The 21935-nt window shown below is 40.2% G+C and overlaps 1 protein-coding gene across 1 annotated transcript; it reads left to right on the top strand.

The window, feature by feature from the left end:
• Nucleotides 1-9153: 9153 nt before the first annotated feature.
• On the top strand, nt 9154-19210 carry TMEM184C (transmembrane protein 184C). The gene is made up of 10 exons (XM_030491875.1): nt 9154-9513; nt 10932-11062; nt 11160-11196; nt 13087-13292; nt 14067-14141; nt 15028-15121; nt 16552-16664; nt 17357-17456; nt 17928-18099; nt 18351-19210. Exons 1-10 carry the CDS (start codon nt 9397-9399, stop codon nt 18641-18643), a joined length of 1338 nt encoding a protein of 445 aa, XP_030347735.1. The 5' UTR covers nt 9154-9396; the 3' UTR covers nt 18644-19210.
• Nucleotides 19211-21935: the final 2725 nt, after the last annotated feature.

The following is a 21935-nucleotide window of genomic DNA, read 5'->3' as shown; positions in this document are numbered from 1 at the left end:
CACTTGAGGATTTTGAAACTTCAGTCTCTTAAATAGCAGGGCTTCAATTTTAGGCCGACAGTACATCCTAGTGGTGACTCACATTATGCTATGGTATTTGGTTTCACAATACCTCAGTCATAGCTACATAAATACTCTTCTGGTACCCTTCACTGCATGCTCTTTTCTTCTTTCAACTAAGAATGAGGTTGGGATTTCGGAAGAAAATGACAATTGATAAAACTGTGATAATTCAGGAACGTGGAATATTTTAAAATTGGTTCTATACATCTTTTAAGCAAAACCTGCTTCTAAATATGTACCATTTTAGCTATTTTTAGGCAGAACATACAATGAGCAGTAGTGCAATTTGTCCTGCTGTATTCATTTTCCAATAGCAAATATTAACATTTCTGGTTTTACTTCAATTTCACCTGTGCAGCTTTACCTGGAAAATATGAGTAAAGGGCTATACATGTTACTAAATACTTAGCTAGCCAATAAAACTATAAAATTAGTCATCAAAAATGCATCTACTACAGCATTTTAATATGTTGTGGGTGTTTTTGCCATTTGGTATGCAGCACAATCAGACAGCTGTCTGATGACGCAGGCAGCAATCAAGAGAAAATGGAAACAAAATGCTTTTGAACAGTTAAAACAGGAGTTAAAACCAGTTTAAACAACATTTTGTAACTAACTAACTGCCCCATTTAGAGATTTTTAAGTTACTTCTTAGGTGAAGGGCTGTGAAATATGGGATGCAAAACCTTTCAACATATTTCTCACTCTCTGATAATATCGTATTTGCAATGTATATCCTCTCGGTAGGAGATACCAGGTAACATGCTTATCTCTTATAGGAACAGACCTGTAAACAGAGTACTATATCCCTGACAAGATGTGTAGGCTGAATTGCTGGTGAAAGGGCTGCAAGGCATGTCCTATGAGAGTAGCTGAGGACTTTGCATTTGTCTAGTTTGGAGAAAAGTAGGCTGAGGGTGATCTCATTACTCTCTACAGCTTTCCGAGGAGGGGAAGTGGAAAGGGTGGTGCTTATCTCCCTGATATCTGGTGATAGGATATGTGGAAATGGTTCAAAGCCGTGCCAGGGGAGGTTTAGACTGGACATTAGGGAGCATTTCTTTACCAAGAGGATGATCAAATACTGGAACAGGCTTCCTAGAGAGGTGGTTGATGCACCAAACCTGTCATTGTTTGAACAATGCCCTTAATAATATGATTTAACGTTTGGTCAGCTCTGAAGTGGTTGGACAGTTGGGCTGAATAATCATTGTAGTCCATTCCAATTGAAATATTCTATTCCGTCCTCCCTTTTCTTCCCTCCTCTTCCCTTCCTTGCCTGCTGAACATCTGCTTCTTGCTGTGGCAGTATTAATCAGAAAAAAGCACACTTCCGCAGCAGAAGCTAATACCATGAAGGAGGGAAGGTAGTGAACATGGACTTGAACCTTTTGTATTGTTCTTCCCTCGTATATGGGTTCACATATTTTTTTCCTCTTCTTGAATCAGTTTCAGTTATTCCAGGGTAATTTTATTGCCTGATATATTTTTGGTATTTTGTTCATAATTAAAATGTTTAAAATAATCTTACATGAGAGAAACACATTTTTTGCTATTAATAAATGTGTTTTCCAAAGGCTCAAAAATCAAAACTCTGTTAAAAGGATCCCTAGGTTTTGGTTCAGCTTCATGGTCTTCTGCTGCCTGACCCAAGTTCAATATGTTACTGCCAATGCTATGTCTTAATTCGGCTGAGATGAAAACTTGCCCCAAAATAGTCCCTGTGCCCCACCTATGGGCGAGTCCATCCTTCCCTATAATGCTGAGGAACATATGCAGGTCCCACATACTCTCTCCTAGATGACTGAAAGAAAGAGGTTCCAGCAGCTGAAACTCTGTTAACAATCCCACAGGGGTATGTATACTGTGTTTTAAAGCTGTGGCTGCACGGTAAGAGATGACAGAGAGTTTTTTTGATCACGGTTCACAAACATTTTCTGAATGAACACTGACAGTGCCTGTAACAGCAGGTACAACCTAAACAACAGCACTGCCTGCTTCTCTACCAGGCCAGATCATTTCCTGGAATAATTTACGCACCAGGGTTTGGGAATCCTTGTTGTAAACAAAACCCCAACAGTAACAAAGGGAGTTCTCAACAAAAATCTGCTAACTTCTCAACAGAAAGGCACAAACAAAAAAAAAGGAGAAAAGATGGTTTACAGGTAATGCTATTTTCTATAAATTAATATATTTTTACACTTCATGAAAAAAGCTGTGGTTGGAAGGGACCTCTAGTCATGGTCCACATGACAGTTTTCTTTCTTCACAGATAACAGAGTATGGGAGAGATTTGTTTATGAGATCTTTGTCAGAGTTGAAAAATTTTGTTGTAGAGAAGTTGAGCAGCATCTTTCCCACCATATTATGCCACCATACTATTCTAGCATAGATTTTATTCCTATGAATGCCATAAACAGAATGGTTGAGGTTGGAAATGACCTATAGAGATCATCTTGTCCAACCCTTCTGCTCAAGCAGGGTTACCTAAACCCACTTGCCTGGGACCATACCCGGTTAGGTGCTGGAGTATCTCCAAAGATGGAAACTCCACAATCTCTCTGGATGGAAAATCCACAACCTCTTCCAGTGCTCAGCCACTCTCACATTAAATAAGTGCTTCCTTAACAAATCATACCAAACAGTCCGCTTTGTTACAGAAAACATCCCAAAATCTGTGAATTTTAATCTCTCCTTCATCTGGAGCGTGGACTTTTAGCAAAGAGGTATACTGGCTCAGTTTAAACTGAAGGTTTGTTCTTCACTGCAGTTCATATCTGATAAAATTCTGGAAAGTTTTTGTATTACAGAATTCTACAGGGACATCCTTCCTTTGAGAACCAAGTGGCAAGAACACTTCACAATAATCTTGCTGAATTTCCAAACATTTGGTATGCACTCTTTCCATTCCTTCACAGGAATGATAGATGTGCCCTTCTGAGGAGCTGTGTATGAGGTTTATTTACACTTCATTATTTCATGCTCACTACTTCCTTTTACACAGCCCCTACTGTTACATTGCTTAATATATTTTGAGGCATCATACATAAAATAAATGAACAAAACTTAGCCAGTGCTTTGCCAAGCAAAGACAGATGTCCACCAACTCCATTCACTGCAACAGGAGCTCATGTTTTAAAATTCCTAACAGCTTAGTGAGATAGTAGGTAGCTAACAAGTCTGAAAAATCTGAGTAACCCTGAATTGAAAGAAGCTGCATCTTAAGTTACCACTCAAGCTGCTGGTTACAGGTGCCTCTGGATCTGAACAAGAGCCATTCTCTCCAATGATCATTCACAAAACAAACAAGGAGCTAATAAGGATGTGATGGCAGCATTTCCATAACAAAGATCAATTTCTTAGAACTGATGACAGCCCTCTCATGGAAAATTGATAACAGAAAGAAAAAAAGAAATTAAATTGAGTTTTAAACTCTCATTAAGTTTTAATAAAATGCAATAAAAATTCACTAGAAAGGATGCCAGTGTGAGTAAGCACCAGAGTGGAGTGTGAACTAATCAACTGTATGCTACTGGATACGCACCTCAAGGAGCTGACAGTAATATGACCATAATATGAGAGGGAGATCTGTGATTTTCACCCCATAAGAATTTGAGTTCAATCTGTGATTTTCACCCCATAAGAATTTGAGTTCAATCCTTACTGTCCACCCCACAGTGAAATTTTGATCAGGCAAGATGGACAGCCCAGTTATCACTAAGGGTCTCCACTTGCATCATACAAAGTAAGAAGGAAAAATGAGGAAACCTTTGAAACTAATGGCATATAAATAAAAATACAATTCATGAATAGTAAATACCACATAGTTTTCCAACCACAATTATAAAATAGTCTATTTTCTTTGCCATTTTAATTTAGTAAATTATTTATAGAGTTCCATATACTAAGGAATAATCCCAGTTTATTACGTTTTGACATAACTCTCTTTTAAATAAATCTGAAATTCATGAGAGCAGCATGTACATAATGATTGACATCAACAATAATTCGCATCAGTCTTTCCAGTAGTGAAGAATGATGCTACTACAGCTGTTATCTCCAAGTTCTGGGCAGTAGCTTTGTTACTCTTTTCTGTATTATTAGAAGCCTTAATGGTTACCAAAGATGTGGTCTGTTTGGTTTTTAGCAATATTTCACATGTAGCCTCTTTCTGAAAACAAGGAAGGTTGTATGTGTTCCAGAGGTAGAATTAGTCCCACACAGTGGTGCTAGCTCACTGAGAACCCTCATGACACCTAGGAAAGTGATCCCTTCTTATATGTGTCAACTGCAATTTTTCCACTGCACAATACTTTGAAAAAATGATAAATTCATGAATCTGAATCTATGTGTGAGGATCAGATTTCATACAGTTGTTTCATATATTACTGAAAAATGACTAAGGAACAAGAATATTTACAAACATCAGATTACAAGAATGCTACATTTTGAGGGCCGTATTTTTATTAACTCAATTTCTGTTACAAAATTATTTTGGTCTATGAAATTATTTTAGGAGCAGAATTGGTTGTTGGCAACGGAAGCTTGGCACAATAAAGACAGAACGTGCCCTCTGTTCTCTTAAAAGACAAGAGTAGTGAAAAAGGGGATTTGCTAACAAAAGATTCCCTAACAAAAGACTAGAAACTTACAGATCAAAACAGTTCATTTTCTGATCAAAACCCAGGATCATTTCTGGGAAGTGAAAGGTTTCCAATAAGAATCTTCAATAGTGGAGATCACTGAAACTAATCTACTTCAGCACTTAAGTATACACGATTCCTCCTGCTGCAATTTCAGCAGCTATCTCCCGTAACTAACTTGTGCTATCTCCATTAAAAATAACAGAATACAATTACTATTTTTTTGTAGCAAATATTTACACATTTATCGTGTTTCCTTTAAGTCTTCTCTAAATACAGTTATTTTAGTCTTTCCTGAAAGCATCTGCATTTTTAACTTCTGATCATGCTGGCTGCTTCTCAGCAGACACATATTGCCTTTTTTTTTCCTTTAAAATCATGAACAATTTTCCAGTTAAGCCCTTACCAGTGTAAGTAGAACAGAATGATTGTTTCTCCTCTCCTGTGAAAGATACCTTTTTTTTTTACATATTCCAGCATACTTCTGGCATTTTCCAAAGTTGTTAGAGTGCTACTTGCTCACGCATTTCGATGTTAAATGGTAGAAAACCTGATTTCCTTCTAGACTGTTAGAATACCCTAAAGCCTTGATTTTATGGTAAAAAATAAAATCTATTTTTGATTTGTTTTGCAGAAAAACTTGTGAAAGTATTACAAACAACCTACTTGCAGAATTGCATTCCTTTTACCTTTTTTGGGGATTTATATTTACACACATATTTACAATATGGCTTTATGTAACAACTGCCACTGGAGAAAGGTATGCAATTTAGTAACCTTATTACCTTTCTTGCATAGATTCAGACTAGTGCACCAATCCCCTGCAGCACCACAGAAAATCAAAGACATCAGGGTTGAAAAGATTTATTAGGTTTTCTAGTTCAATGTTATCCTGATGAAATACTAATTAAAAGCAATCTAGAGTGACTGGTCAGTGAGTATGCTTGCGATAAGCAGTATGAGTAAAGAGAGGTTCCCTTCCTTCAGGAGGGTAGAGATAAGCATTAGTTCGCCTGTTTCCCCTTTACGAGCCTTCATAAAACTTAAAGGAACATTATATTGGAGTTTGGAACTTTGACTCTTGACTCAGATTGGGCTGAAACCGGCTGAAAGATTCAAGTTCATTGGAGCGGGAGGTCAGGCCAGTAACCGTATGACAACTGTGTCAAGCTTTGCTTCATAAGAAATCTAACTATAAAGAGCAGATTTGTTCTGGCAAAGATGCCTACTTTGGAACATGAGGCAAGCACACAAAACACCAGTAGACAGAAAAAGACTGGATAAGCTCAAAATAATGACTTCAAGTCTGTGAAGCCTTTCAATTCTCCCCAAGGATTTTTTTGGGGCAGTAAATGCTGAAGAAACCCTAAAAGTCCTACAAATGATGCAAGAACTTATACAAAAAACATCACTAAGGATCAGGTCCCAGCTTGATATTCTTAGAGCAGTGAAAAAAAATCTTCAACACGTAAAAACCAAACCAGTGGTTGTCCTTCTACGAACCAAAGTACTGGGGGAATTAAAAAAAAACCAAAATCCTGAACTTTAAAAAAAATAATCTTTATTCCTTAATGATGTAAATGTTTTCTAACATTTTTGATATATTAATTATGGATAAATTACCATCATATTTATTTCTAGTACTCATGCATTTGTGTTGTCTGCTTTTCTGGAATTGTTGGAAGCATTTGGATTTGTGTCTGCTACATGTTTGAGAAAAGTAATTATATTTACATACTTCTTTTTATTATTCAATATGACTAAGCTTGTTAACTTCTAATAGACCTACTTGTACCATCTTGCCAAGAATGGGTTACATATAAAGAACAAAGGACAACAGAATAGGCGCCTTGATACTGATTTGATAATACAATACAAAAATGTAGTATTTCAGCTCAAAACGGTGAAAGAACTGCTCCTTAGTGCCAGCATCAGTGAACAAGATTCTGTTCACAAGTCTGCCATAACCTCGAGCAAATCACCTCTGAATTTTTATTTATCTGTAACATAGAGATGATCTCTCAGCTCCCTTACAATGTTTCTTATCCTTACACTTAAAAATTCAATTTATAGTTAACTCACTGACTAAATGGTAGAAAAGGCAATCAGAGTATCAGACTTACTACTTAAGGTGGTCAGGGCTGCTGCTGAGATAGTAATTCAGACCACTCTAAGCTCTAGTTAATGGTGGAAAAGGGAAGTACTAGACCAAATTAAACAGATTATATCCAGGTGGAAATGGACTTCATAACTTGCCATCACTTGTAGACGTGAGAGCTACAAGTTACTGAGGAGATCAGTAACAACTTTGCCTCCTAAGACAAGGAGAAACAAAATTTAACAGCCCGTGATGATAATCTCCATTTCAGGCTAAGCCAGCAAAGCTCAACTGTTGGCTCATGTGCTGAGTTCAGCTTTACTGACATTTCCTTGAAGCAGATGGGGAAGAGTTGCTTTGGCAGTTCATAGCAGCCAAACAACTGAACACTTCCTTCCAAGAGGAGCTGCTGCCTCATCCATGCTCGTAGCCCTGTGAACTGTTAGATGCCATATGAATGCAGCATGTGAAGGGCCAAACAGATCTCACGAACAGGAATCTGTCCAAATGCTGCTGGTTATGTCAACTCCAAGATAAGCAGTCTGTCAAGTTTTGGAGTTCTACAGTTTAACAAATACGAAACTTCCTTTCACCATGCATAGAGCCAATAAAAATATGTTTCTAGTCATTTCCACAACACAAAGAGAGCAACTATTCAAAAAAACATGTAGCTTCATTATCGGAAGAATGGTCTGCACCACTGGTAACTTAATAGTGGAAACCCTGGGAAAACAATTGCAATGCAAACAAAAGGGGGGAGGGGGGAAAATAGTCAGGAATTTAGCTAGAGAAAGAAAAAAAAAAAAGAGACCCCAGTCACTGTTCGTTAGTACCTTATACTCCATATGGTTTCTTCCAGAATACTCTTCCCAGTCATGCCTCAAACCACAATCTGCATTTGCCTCCTTCCAAGAATTTACAGCTGCACCTCCTTGGACATTTGGCAGAGTATCACCAATGGTCCTAATTTAGTTCATGAGGTCCTGTGTTTCCTCAGTGACTACCATGGAATTAACCAGCACTTCAGCAGTAGCAGTTTTTACAAGCCATTTCAAAAGCAGCACATATTTTGCATCATTCATGTATCTGCTGGAGTCTTCATAGAGCCATAAGATCGTTAGGGCTGGAAGGGACCTTAAAGCTCATCTAGTTCCAACCTGCTGCCATGGGCAGGGACACCTTCCACTAGACCAGGTTTCTCCAAGCTCCATCCAATCTGGCCATGAACACTGCCAGGGATGGGGCTGCCACAGCTTCCCTGGACAACCTGTGCCAGTGTCTCACCACATTCATAGAGAAGAATTTCTTCCTAATATCTAATCTAAATCTGCCCTCGTCCAGTTTAAAGCCATTCCCCTTGTTCTATGCCTACACGCCCTTGCAAAAAGTCCCTCTTCAGGTTTCTTGTCGGCCCCTTTAGGCACTGGAAGCTGCTCTAAGGTCTCCCCTGAGCCTTCTCTTCTCCATGCTGGTCAAGCCAAACTCTCTCAGCCTGTCACAGGAGAGGTGCTCCAGCCCTCTCATCATCTTCGTGGGCCTCTTCTGGACTCGCTCGAGCAGCTCCACGTCCCTCTTTTGTGTCAGGGGCCCCAGAGCTGAACGCAGTGCTCATGTCAGGTTCATATCACTACCTGTCACCCGTGCTTGTAATTGTTAATCTCCACACCAGATTTCTCACTTTGCCCTGCTCTCAGGTGAGCATCGATGGAAGCGTTTTACAGGGGCTTTGTTGAAGTGTGTAATTATAGCAGCTGTCTCTGTTAACTTCAATTCCTGACATCTCTGCCTGTTCACATACTTCCCAACATAAATGTCACCAGCTCCGGCTCTCCCCAGAGCCCACAGGCCTGGCGTTTCCCACTCTACCCAGTGCCGGCGGAGGCGGCCAGCGTGCTCAGGTCCCTGAGGAAGAGCCGCCTGCTTCCTCCCTGAGGGGCTCGCCACTTAATTACTTTTGCGAGGGAAGAAGGCAGGGTGTGTGTGTGAGCGGTTGGGGGTGCCTGTCCCTCCGCCGTCAGCCGGGCACGTCTCGGGAAGACACAACCGCGGCCGGGCGCCCGCGGAGCCGCTACCACAGCGAGACAACAGTGCCCGCCCGCCCCGCGGCAGCCACCGGCCCCGCCTCCCCGCGGGACAGACCACTGCTGCCGGGGAAGAGCGGGGGGACGGACACTACACACACACGGACGGGGAGAAGAGACCATTCTCCCACCCTTCCGGGGAGGGCACGGCCGCGCCGTTACCGGCCGCTGCCCCGGGCGCGGCCCGCGCTGGGCGGGGCGCCCGCGATAGGCAGGGCGAGCGGGCAATCGGCGCGGCCGCCGGGGCTGGGGCGGGGCAGCCGGAAGCGCTGCCGGGCGGAAGTGCCGCGGGGCCGGGCCGCGCTGAGGCGGGCCGGGCCGGGCTGAGGTGGGCGGCGGGGCGCGGAGCGGAGGCGGCAGCCGATGGGAGCCGGCGGGCTGTGTGGGTGGCCCCGCCCGTGATGCGCGCCCCGCGGGGGCTGCCGGGCCCGGCGCCGGCCCGCTGAGGCGCCGCGAGCGCCGTTCCGGTGCGAGGAGCCGCCGGGTCCGGCGGGGCAGCGTCGCCGCGGCCATGCCGTGCACCTGCGGGAACTGGCGGCGGTGGATCCGGCCGCTGGTGGTGCTGCTGTACATCGTGGGGCTACTGGTGGTGGTGCCGCTCTGCGTGTGGGAGCTGCAGAAGCTGGAGGTGAGGGCTGGGGCCGGCGGGCAGCGCCGGGGCTCCGCTGAGGCGGCTGGCAGCGCGCTTCAGCCCCGGGTACGGACCCAGCGAGGAAAAGGGTGGCTGGAGAAGTGCTGCGGCGCCAGTGGGTGCGCTTGCAGCGCTGGTAAAGCACGAACGAAGCAAGATGGAACACGACGGGAATTCTTTCTCCTTCCGGTTCAGTAATAGTTGATGTTTAAACAGTTGGTACGATGTTGAAGAAACTGGAGTCAGTCGCTGCAGGAGCCCGGCTGGAGCTTTGCCCTGCCCGAACTTAGGTTTTAACACTCGGTAGTAGTAACGCTGGCATTCACAACCTAGTATCTTGGGTAGCTCTGTCTGATCAGGGAGAACTGAGCTAGTAGATACAGTAGCTGGTGGTACTGTAGCATGTCATAATAGTAGCGTATGAATTACACACACATAGGATTACTTTTCTAATAGAAAGTAAAACTTTAACCTTAGGAAATATGTATTGTCCAATTCAATACAGGCTTGTTCCACAGGAGGTGAGCTCTTTCATGGTATGATTTTAATCACTTGACAGTAAAATCTGTCTTGAGTGTGTTTTAAATTTCTGATCTTGAAACCCTGTTCCGATGCCTTTGTATGTTCAGCATAATGGATGTGTGTATTGAAGTGGTATCTGAGATTTCAAAATCATTAAATCTGATGCTGGTAGCGAAACTACTCAGAAGTGATCTTGGAACTGGATATCAACAGGAGACTTGGGATGTTGATGTGCAGTAGGGGATCAGAGAAGAAATTTTCAACCAAAAAACAGTATTTGAGAAGAGTCTGCTATGATTCTCAGGTTTTGGTACTTAGGATTATTAATAAAGTTGTTTTTCAGAGTGTTAGTTTCAAATTGTAGCCCTGTGTTTTAGCAGACATATATATATACACACGCGTCTATTTCAGATTGTTAAATGAAACTAGTTGAAACTGATTGCTAGTTGGAACTTGATTTTAAAGCTAAAAATACTTTAAATCCACAAGCTTTCAGAAACTTTGTAATGAAGCACTGAGCTGAGACAAGTTCCAGACCTGAAGCAAGGAGTCCGTTGTGGCTTTCAGTAAAATAAATACTGAGCATCACTGTGCTTTTGTAGACTGTTTTATGTTTATTGGTGATGATTTTGTTTGGTTCTGCAAGATTTCTCATCTTTTTCTTTGCTTAAGTTTTACTCTAAGCCACAACCACGGATTGCAAGGGAGACTGGGTTTTTGTTTAAGAAGAGTTAGAAAAACTAAACTTAATATTGGGATATGTACTTAGTGGACATCTTAAAACTTTATTCACATAAAAAAGGAAAGATAAAGTATTTTTTTTGCTATACTACTAAAACTTTAAAGTATTAGTACTGAAACTTTGATCTTGCATTCTTCTTTTTCTTTGCAAGGTTGGAATTCATACCAAGGCATGGTTTATCGCTGGGATATTTCTACTAATGACTATACCAATATCTCTCTGGGGAATACTACAACACTTAGTCCATTATACTCAACCTGAATTGCAGAAACCAATAATAAGGTAACATCTCCCATTTTACCTTTGCTACAAATGTTGAATTCAATTCAGACTAAAAATACTTCTAGTAATATTAAATGTTCTTTTGTTATTGTAACAGGATTCTATGGATGGTGCCGATTTACAGTTTAGACAGTGTAAGTGTTCTCTTACTGTTAACAGCTTAATAAAATTCTGTTTGCTGGGGGAGTGAGGGGAAAACAATGTCACAGTAGAAACTATGCTGCATGGAGAGTTGTAGTCCTAGAAACGTCGAGGCATTCTTATTTATGGAGTGTGTCAGAAGCCTAGTTCTAGTGATACTACATTCTTCTTGTGGAGCTTGTCGTATCGCTTTTGCTAACCCTTTTTAACCTGCTCCTTGAGTATCATTTATGCCAGTTGTGGAAAGGGGCATGACAAAAGCCTGCTTTTGGTCCTTCTATCTTCAGTCGCAGCTGAACTGGATAAGAGGGTGATCCAAGTACTGTCTCAAAATTCAGTGCCTTACATTTCTTTCCCAAGTTATGCTTAGTACTGAAATTCTTCCTTTTTGCTTCAGGGGCAAAGGATAAGGTCCCACAAAAAAATTCACTCTCTGTACTTTTATGCCATAGAATTGGCCATAGCAGATGTGGTTCATGTAAATATGTCACCTGTGGAGATGATTTCAGCCTGGGCTAAGGAACATACTAAACCTGTGGACTGTGCAGGATGTGTGTTTACATGTTGTCATCACCTCCTGACATTGCAAATATTTCTGTTTCCTCCATAAAAGACAGCTTTCCAGGAACTTTTCCTTTGATTTTTTGTTTGATTCCTCCCCCCCATCTCTTGAGTGTTTTCGAAGTGTCATCCTTATGTATGCTCTCCATCTTTTATTTTTGAAAGACTGGGATTTAGAGAGATCTTGAGAGTGAAGGAGAGTGACGAAGAAAACTTTACCTGTTTCCTATGGGGAATATCAAGTACCTCAGGTTGATATTTCAGTTTGAAGTACAGAATTTTCCCTTGGAAGAAAATTGCCTGCTAAGTAAATGAGCTCTAGCCAGGCATTCAGGGACATTTCTGACATACTGAAATCTTTGTTCAGGCTCCTGGATCTTATGGCCTTTGCTGCATATATGGTGTCCTCCTAGAGTGCTTAATCTGAGCTGAACATAAAGTTCCCGGATTCAAACGCTGTACTCTCAGTTTACTAGTTGCAGTATTGCAGCTTCCACAAAGGTGTTGCACTATCTGCCATCTCTAGTATTTCTTAACTGTGATGAGGGCGTGAAGCATCTTCTTTGTAGTTCTAATAAGGTCAGAGAAGGCACATTTGCTCTGCTACAACCTAGGGAAGCAAAGTAAACTCAAAAGACCTGCCTCTTTAACATGCACACACCACACCCCCCCAAACAAACAAAAATCAAAACCAGTAGGGCAGGTTGCACTTAACAGTTTCAGTGCGATACTCAAAATTGGAAGCTCTGACAGCTGATGCATAATCACAGGTCTGAAAAAAAAACCCAAGAAAAAACAAAAAACAAATTACCCAAAATCACTTTTCTGTCTGAAATTCTGGTTTAGGGGGATGACTTCCACTTTAAGGCTAATCTCCTGCTCTCTTCTATATTTTGCAAACATGCCAGAACAAACATTTACATGTTAGATACCAGAATAAATCAGCTTTATACTGTCAAACCCATATTGACAATGAATATGTGAATCTTGGGAAACAGTTCTATCTTGTCTCCTCCTAACAAGAGTAGGTTACTTTTAAATAAAGACTGAATTGTGTGGTCAAAGATACAGAGCATCTCCTGTGCAGTGCTTTAAGCATTTGAAGCAGCAGAGATGCAACCTGAAAACCTACTAGTATTTCTACAGAATGTTATTTTCTAGCTGTAGTGTCACACTCTCATCAGCCAAATGCTTCAAGCCCTGTTTAATTAGTGCCTACTGCCTGATGAAGTATTGCTTGCTGAACTAGCCAGCCAGTGTTGTCATTGGAATCACTTTGGTCTTTCTTGCGTGTAATCTTTTGTGTACCTCTCTTCTTACAGTGGATAGCTTTGAAATACCCCAACATTGCAATATATGTGGATACATGTCGAGAATGCTATGAAGCTTATGTCATCTATAACTTTATGGTTTTTCTTTCAAATTATCTAACCAACCGGTATCCAAACCTCGTATTAATAATAGAAGCGAAAGATCAGCAGAGACATTTGCCACCTCTATGTTGTTGTCCGTCGTGGGCTATGGGAGAGTGAGTATATGATGACATCTTACAATTTTAAGCTGTGTAATCAGATAGAAATGTTTTGTTTTCATATTTAGTAGTATAACTTTTGTTGCTTGGCAGAGTTAATCAACTATGATCCCCTACTGAAAGCAGCTGTGAACGTGTTTCATTTAGCTGTAAAACATCCTATAAATCACACTTATTTCTAACATGCATTGACTCAGGTGGTGCTGAAGGAAACTTCTAGTTTTTGAAAATTATTGGAAAAAGGTCACCTTGAATTTGCTTCCTTTGCCATTGGTATGATATTTGCCAAAACCCTCATGTAGAATCTCTGGTAGACCAGATAGCCTGTTGCTTTTACTTTCACAGGTGAAGGACGGAAGGCCATATGCCCCTGAACTGTTTGTTTCTGCATGCTTAATCTGATAAGCATCTCTCTTAAGAGATTTTGATAAAGCTCTTTAAAATATTAAAGACAAACCATGAAAGTAAGTCACTCTTAAACGCCTTCAAGCACAATGAAAATTGCTTTCTTTTTGTTTGGCCCAGAAAGAAGTTTTTCCATAGCTAAAAAGTGAATCATTGGATATTTCCTGTTAGGTATCTATAGAAGTCTAGGTCTTTTCTGTAATGTGCATATACACACTGTAACTGTAGCACCTGAAGTCCTGGAAGGAGAAGTTGAAATTACCATGAAATAAAAATTCAGTTTAGTGAAGCTCCTGAGAACAGGAAACTTCCATAAATGAATTGTCTTTAAATTCTTGTACAATGAATTTTGTGTTTCTCTTGCAGAGTTTTATTATTTAGATGCAAACTGGGTGTTTTGCAGTACACTGTTGTCAGACCATTTACTACCATTATTGCTTTGTAAGTACGCTCATAAATAATTAATGTTGATCTTCGGGATGTAATTTTGAGTTACGCTGGAAAGAATTTTCATGCCCTTTTTATTGAACTGAGGCAGTTTGAAAGCAGGCTCGTTGTGTTACATGCTAAATGCGTCCCAGCAATTTGAATCAACCTATGATTTCTTTATGACTTCCCTATAGCAAATGACTATTTGCAGAATTGAAATAAATACTTCATGCCTGCTGCTGATAGCAGTGGGAGAGAATGTTAAGTGCTGTTGATGTGGGAAAGACATTTTAATGGTCTCTTAATTTTTAGAGTCTTTTTTTACTTCTCCCTTTTCTCCCTGGCTTCAACAGTTGGTATTTTTAAAGTCAGGTTCATGGAACTTTCTAAATTTTATTAAACTTTGCATGTGACAAGCCTGACTGTGCCTTCATACACATCGTATAACCTGTTGTTATAAAGGAGTAGCAGGCAGTTAATGCATGTTGGTGTTGAAAGCTTAATTTCATGAACTTTGTATTGATGGTCATTCTGTGGGACAGTGGAAAAAATTGCTACTCCCAAAGAATATCCATATAAATATTTATATTGGCTGTAGGTGTTCTAACAGTTAAAAGCAAAACAGTTTAAAAAAAAAATGACGTTTAATTGTTGAACTAATTGAGCAGTGGGATATGTTAACCCTGCATTCAAACGCTATTTCGTCTATGGAAAATACAATAGGAACTTCCTACGCCATATGCTGTTGGAAAGTGGTTTTTGTGCATATCCCCCAATGCCTGTATTTAAGTTCCAAAAGAGATTTAGGATTCTAACAGTTGATGGATGTAATGAAGATATAGCACTTCAGGAAAGCGATCTTTTCCTGTGTAATTTTTAACTCTAAAAATTCTTTCAGAATTTGTGAACTGGTGGGAGTGTACGATGAAGGAAATTTCAGCTTCAACAATGCTTGGACTTACTTGGTTATACTTAACAACATGTCACAGCTAGTGAGTATCAAGAGTGCATCTTTCCACTCTTTTAACCTGTTGTTTTAGTATTGTGCAAGTGTTCCGTGTGAGCTATTGACAGGAATTTTGTTAATGTCTGGCAGTTCTTATGGGTAGACTATTTCTCACTGTAAATCAAAGTTACTATCTGTTAAATATTATATATGCAAAATATTAGGAAAACAGATAATCTAAATCCATTCATATTTTTAACTATGAAGCTCCATAAAGCAATAAAGTGTCCCATCTCTCTACGCTAAACTATTTGATGAGCGAAGTGTTGTGGCCCAGGTGTGTTAGAGCTGTGGACTTGGCTCTGCACAAGAGGTGACTTCACCCACTCCTGTAGCTTCTTCCCAGCACACACACAAAGAATCAGCACTGGCTACATTAAAAATACTGTGTTAAAAGCTGATGGTAACAATATTGAGAGGAAAAAAAATGGAACTGTGTATTCAGTGCCAAGATTCTGGCCTGCTTTACACCTTATCTTTTTGGTTCAGCTGCCAGATGATGTCAGGGTAAGATGTCAGCCCCTGGACTTGAAAGTTTCATTTCTGAAGGTCAGGGATTGCATTTAGTGGCTTGCTGGGAACGCAGAGGAATAATTTTCTGCTTGACCTGGGGCACGTTATACATGAGCTATTGCAAGAAGAAAGAGCAGCAGCTCTGACTCCTTTGCTACGTAGCCTTCGAGCCCCTAAGCTTCTTCCTTCTCTTGGCCACAGCAGTGGGACTCAGAACACTGTAACATCCCATCTGGAAAGGGAATCCTCCTCCTACTGCCAGCCCTGTGTTTGGTGGGTGGCTGTCACAGAAGGTGTTCTAACTTCTTTCTGCTGTGATAACAGTCCCAGCACCAGCATGTAGTTCTGTATGTACTGGTTGACATGATTGCTTAAAGAAACTTGATAGTAAGAGGCTAGGAGAATGTGTGTGAGATAGATTCCTTAGGTTTGGCTATACGTTAGTTTGGTTGCTTGCAGTTGTCATTAATAGGAAACACGTTCAGATTTGCAGTGAAGATTGCATTCATTGCCTCATCTCTCATAAAGAGGCAACGTTTGAGGTGTTCCTAACAGAAGGCTGAAAGAATGTGTGCTTTTTGTTCCATTTTCCCTGGCTTGGCATTGGAAAGATTTTATGGGACCTTCCTATGCTTTGCTTTAGTGTGTAGACGGATGACCTTTGTCTGCCAATACCATGCATTTCAGAAATACAATTCCAGGCAAAAAAAGAGGTCTGCTTTAAAACAGTAAGTTAAAGATTGCATAAATTCAGAGCCGCTTGTCTAAAATAAATAGCTTTTAAAGTTTTGTGTTGTGCTGTGATATATTCTTTAACTGAAGAGGTGCTGTAAAACAACTCCCTCACAAAATAAACAAGGATTTTGAAAGCTTTTTTTTTTTTCATTTTCTTTTCCTTGTTAGTTTGCTATGTATTGTCTGGTGCTGTTTTATAAAGTGCTACGTGAAGAACTGAACCCTATCCAACCTGTTGGCAAGTTCCTCTGTGTGAAGATGGTAGTTTTTGTTTCTTTCTGGTAAGTGAATTATTGAATCATTACTTCTTGCTCTCAGGGTGGATCATAAAAGAGCTAAAAAAGCTGTATTGTTACTGAGGTTAGAGCCCTCAAAAAATCTACCCATAATCTTAGTGAAGTGTTGTGAGCGGGAAAGGGTGCTCATGCATTGGACACAGCAGTCTTGTTCACTTGAGATTATTTTTCAGACTTGGTATTTTGTAAGGTGATGCTCAAGGGCATAATTTATTTTAGAATCTTCACTTGCAGTTATTTCAAAAGAAATTTTTTTTTAAAGTAAAAAAAAGCCAACTTTTTTTTCAAAGTCGGTTACTATAAGTTAACCATTAATTACTATTTAAGCATAGTTCACAATTGGCTGCTAATAAGTGAGTGCATTTGACTATCTGAACATTACACTGTGGGCTGCAGTTACACCCTGAAAGAGAAGCAGCTTGTTCTAATAAGTGACTGAAACAACAAACTCTTCTTTGATTATGTTCTCAGTTGATCTTTAGGACCACGGATGAATGACATCTCTTCTAAGTCTGTTTTCTTCCTCTTAAAATCTAAATACATAAACAGTATGGTTTTTGTAAGGTTCTTCCTATGTATACGTACAAACAGGCCTGGTTTACCAGCTTTGCTTGCAGGCTTTTTGGCTCTACTGTTACAACAACAACAATAATAATATATTAAAATAATCTTTATAGGCAAGCTGTGCTTATTGCATTGTTGGTGAAAGTTGGCGTTATTTCTGAGAAACACACCTGGGAATGGCAAAGTGTGGAAGCTGTAGCCACAGGCCTACAGGTAGGAGCAGACAATGACTTCTTAGGAATGGCTGTATGTAGGGTGACATAGCTGATCTCAAGCAAATATTGTCATTGGTACTGAATTTATTATAACTTGGGCTAAGTTTCAGCCAGTCACCCCAAGTGAGTTTTATGCTCAAAACTTTTATTTCCATGTGTTGGGCAGAAGGAATGTACCCCAGTTAAATACTTTGTTGGGTATCCTTGCGTTTCTTGCAAGAATTCATTGCAGAGCTGCTGCTTGTTGAATATCTGCTTCCAGCAAGTCAGTCCCTAAGGCAAGGACTGATTCCAGTATGAGTATAGTACACGTGGCTCTCTGAAGCCTGCCAAGAGTATCCTGCCTCTGGTGGAAAAATAGCTGATGCCAGTATCCCCAGGCAATTGCAGTCTTTCAGTTACAGAAGAAACCCAGAACTATTTTTTTCCACTTATGAATGATTAAGTTAATTCCTCTCTCTCGTTGCAGGATTTTATCATTTGTGTTGAGATGTTCCTGGCAGCTATTGCACATCACTACAGTTTTTCCTACAAACCTTATGTTCAAGAAGCAGAAGAAGGGTCGTGCTTTGACTCTTTCCTTGCAATGTGGGATATTTCTGATATAAGGGCAGATATATCAGAACAGGTTCGGAATGTTGGTAAGTAACAGGCCGATTTGAATGATCTGTTAACAGCAGGTGCATTTCCAGCTTGTTTGTTTGTTTAGTTGTTTGTTTTTAATTGGAAAGACATCCTTTTATTTATTAAAGCTAACAATGTCCATGTAAAACTCTTAAAAAACCAAGACTCATCTTCTAATTTAACATTCCTGTTTTATAGTTGATGTGTGCAAAGACCTTGGTATAGTGCTGGAAGTACTAAAAAGTATTTTCATTTGGCACAATTCTAGGAAGGACAGTTTTGGGCCAGCCAAGGAAAATGTTTTTTGCTGAGGATCATGAACAAAATGAGCATACAAGTTTACTGTCTTCATCTACTCAAGACCCAATTTCAGATGCTTCCTCGATGCCATCTTCCCCCATGGGCCACTACCAGGGGTTTGGACACACTGTGACACCTCTCACAACACCGACGACAGCCCCTGCAGTTGATGGTATTTATAACACTAACGCTATTCAAGATGCTGAGGAGTCACCTGAACTAGAGCACAATTTATCAGAGAAAACTTTGGCTAAAAGTTAGACTCCGCTTTTCTTTGAATGTGTCAAGGAGTCTGTTAGATACTTGCCACATGTGTTCTGTTAACACGTACTCCTAGTGATGATGGAAGTTGAAAAGCTTGGAAAAGCTGCTGTGTGGACAGGAAGAGGATATGGCTGCAACTGGCAGCTGAATTCAGAATCTATAATGGATGTATCTGTGAGTGCCCCATGAATATAAACCACGCACACTGGAAAGGTTTCTGCATACATTTAAGAATCAACTCCTTAAACTGCTAAACGCTTACACAACGTGTCAAAATTATGCTGACTTTTCTTAATACGGAAGAAATATTTCAAAAATACTCTGCTCTTCTAAAGATGAAGTGGAAGTGCTGCTAGCAATGGGAAAACTTCATTTCAAGAATGTAATTGAAGGAGGGCAGTAGCAAAAAGTGTTTGTATTAGCTTTGGTTGTCCTCTTAACAATGGTAACCTCCATACTCCCATGCTGAGTGGAGTGTGGGTGAAATGGAAACTTCTGTACAGATGCCATCACCTTCCCCTTCCTGCATAGCTAAATAAAACCCCTTCATGAAGATAATTATTACAGAGCATCAGTAAAGAATCTATACAAAGCAAGCATTCCCTTCAGGCCTCACTATGAAATTCCATGCCCAGCACATACAGTTGGCATTATCTGTTGTCTTCGTAGCTCATAATTTGTCTTTTACATTCAGCAGAGGCAGCTGGGATGATCGGTTCTGGATTAATACCTTACACTTGACTTTTTTTCCTATCCTTCTAAAACAAGAGTAATGGTTACTACCTTCAAATATATTGGGGGGGAGGGGGGCGAATAAAGGTTGTCAAAAAGGAATTATTATAAACCAAAACTGCTTTCTTCATTTTGGGCTGCAGTAAATTATTTTAACTCTTAAGTTTGTTCTTTTTTTAAGCTGCTAAAGCAGGATATCTTGACAATGTGTCTGTAGTAATTTGTATTCATAAATTTGTGTGTACGTGTGATTACTGTATTATGCTTCTAGTATAGCCTGGATCCAAATGTAATAGGTGATTTTTTCCCACCAACCTCCAGAAAAGACCTTTGCTAAGGTAAAACTAAGTAGCTAGTCTAGTACTGGAGTTACCAGCATTAGGTGTCTGACTAAGAAGTACACTTGTATCAAAATGTTTTTTTGCAAAACTGACGGAATCAGAGGACTATTGTTTTTATCCCAGCATCAGATTTTTACTACTGTTGCATGTTTGCAATCTGACAAAAAACCCTACAGCACCGACCTTTTAAATGACACCTGAAGTTACTTTTTCAGCATTGTTAGCATTTACAGGATAAACGTTTAACTTCTGGCTGTCCCAGTAAATTCATCTAAGTGCTTTTTGGTTTGTTTTTGTTTTGCAGTACTAGTGTGATGTAAATATTGCGCCTTACTCACTAGGCTGCAGATTTTAGAGGTGACTGTGTACTTGCTGTATCTGAACTTAGTGGGAAAGTGCAAATCATAATTTTCAATTTGCCAAGTCATTGCCTTTGTTGTAAATAAGCAATTAAAGATTTTATTTAAACTCTTCACCTTCTTTTAGTTCGAGTTACTGCTGCAGTAATTTAAGAGTGGGAATGACACATGAATACAGCTGCCCTCTTCACGGAAGAGGGGGATCTGCAGTGTAAATAGTACCAGAGTGTGCTTTCAGTACTTCAAGGATTGCACTGAAAAGGGAATTCACTGAGCTGCTGAAGAATCAGAATCTACTGATCTACGCTTGATTCCAGGTATCTTTTTATCCATGTAACAGCCATGTTCTAAACTGAAACAGCTTGCAAAGGCTCACGCTGCCTGCGGGCTTCCACTCCAGTCTCTCTCTATTAGAAAGAAACTAATTTCCTGCATGTATACAGGGCATTAGTAGAAATATGTGAAGGATCAGAGCTGCTGGAAGCCAAGTAGCTTTTCAGTAACCTCACACCGAAGAAATTGGTTTAACATTTGAAGTTATGTCCATTTGATGTAAAACTTGGGTAAGGGGCAGAGAGGGGACTTTGGTAGGAAAAGAGCTAGTTAAGCGTCTTGGTTACTTCTGTCACAGCATTTCTGGGAAGCTACAAAGTTATTTCACTACTAAGCAGTTATTCCATGTGCACACAATTCCTGCTTTTTTCTTTCTGGGAGAAAAGTTTTTTTTTTCATTGCAGTAGCTTACAGGAACACACCTTTCCATTAAGGATTGCTACTGAATTTCCAAAATAAATAGAAATCTTTCAATGACACCCTGTCTTCTGAAAACTACTACAAGAGTACTCCACAGCATGACCTATCAACCTTTAAAAGTGCATTTGCAAATAGTTCTTCATCTTTACATTAACTATATTTGTTCCTGCAGTAAGTCTTAAAGGTTGCACTTGCCTTACTTATCACACTGCTTGAAAACTCAGTAAGGGTCACTTTCAGCCCTTTACTTCATCTCACCAAGTACGGGTAGAATACATCCTTAATTTTTAAGTCATTTTGCTTGTCTTAGTAATTGCTGAAAAGCCACACTGCTATCTCATGGTTTTGCTTTTGTCATGTCTTCCAGCATGAGAAACCTAAACACTTCTAAGTAAAATTGCACTTCATTAAAAGTTTCCTGCACCTACTAAGTTTAGTTGTGTCAGACAGTAACTTAACATTTTATGGATCATAGTTGTGGTTGTTTAGTTCTGTGGTTTTTGGTGGGTTGGTTTTTTTTTCTTGGGTTTTTTTGGGGGGGGGTGTGTTAGGTTTTTCTTGGAAAAGCTGTTTTCTATGTAGTATGAAAAGCTCCTCATTTTGTTATGCTGTACCCTTTGGATAAAGAACGGTATCCAGTTTTTTATCTTCAGAAAACTTGACTTGAAGTCATTACCTCTGGGGGCAAAAAAGAAAATAAATAGGAGACCTGTCCTCCACCCTTCTTGCGGGAGCTTTATTACAGCAATGTCAGGTGCAGGTTCAGGTGCAAGCTGGGACAACACAGCTCCAGCCATCCCTGAAGTTCAACTGAAAGATTTGACCTCATGAAAAGTACGTATGAATCTTGCATGCAGTGAGATTCTAGAGAAATGCTTTGTGGAGAGCACTTCATGCAGGCTCCTGTACATTAAATAGGCAGCACAGTATAAGGAAACTGTGGCTACAAAAATAGACTTGCTGAGTCTTCCTCATATCTCTACAGAGGCAGAAACAATGCTGAGGGGGCAGCCTTGGTGAGTCTTCCGTTTGGATATAAATTTAATAAAGGAACTGGTTACCTGCAATGCTGTACAAGAGATGCAGGAGTACTATGGTGACTGA

The sequence above is a fragment of the Strigops habroptila genome, chromosome 7 (genome assembly GCF_004027225.2).
Source record: "Strigops habroptila isolate Jane chromosome 7, bStrHab1.2.pri, whole genome shotgun sequence".
NCBI lineage: Eukaryota > Metazoa > Chordata > Aves > Psittaciformes > Psittacidae > Strigops > Strigops habroptila.
Note: the sequence above shows the minus strand (reverse complement) of the source record. Positions and strands in the feature narration are given on the sequence as shown.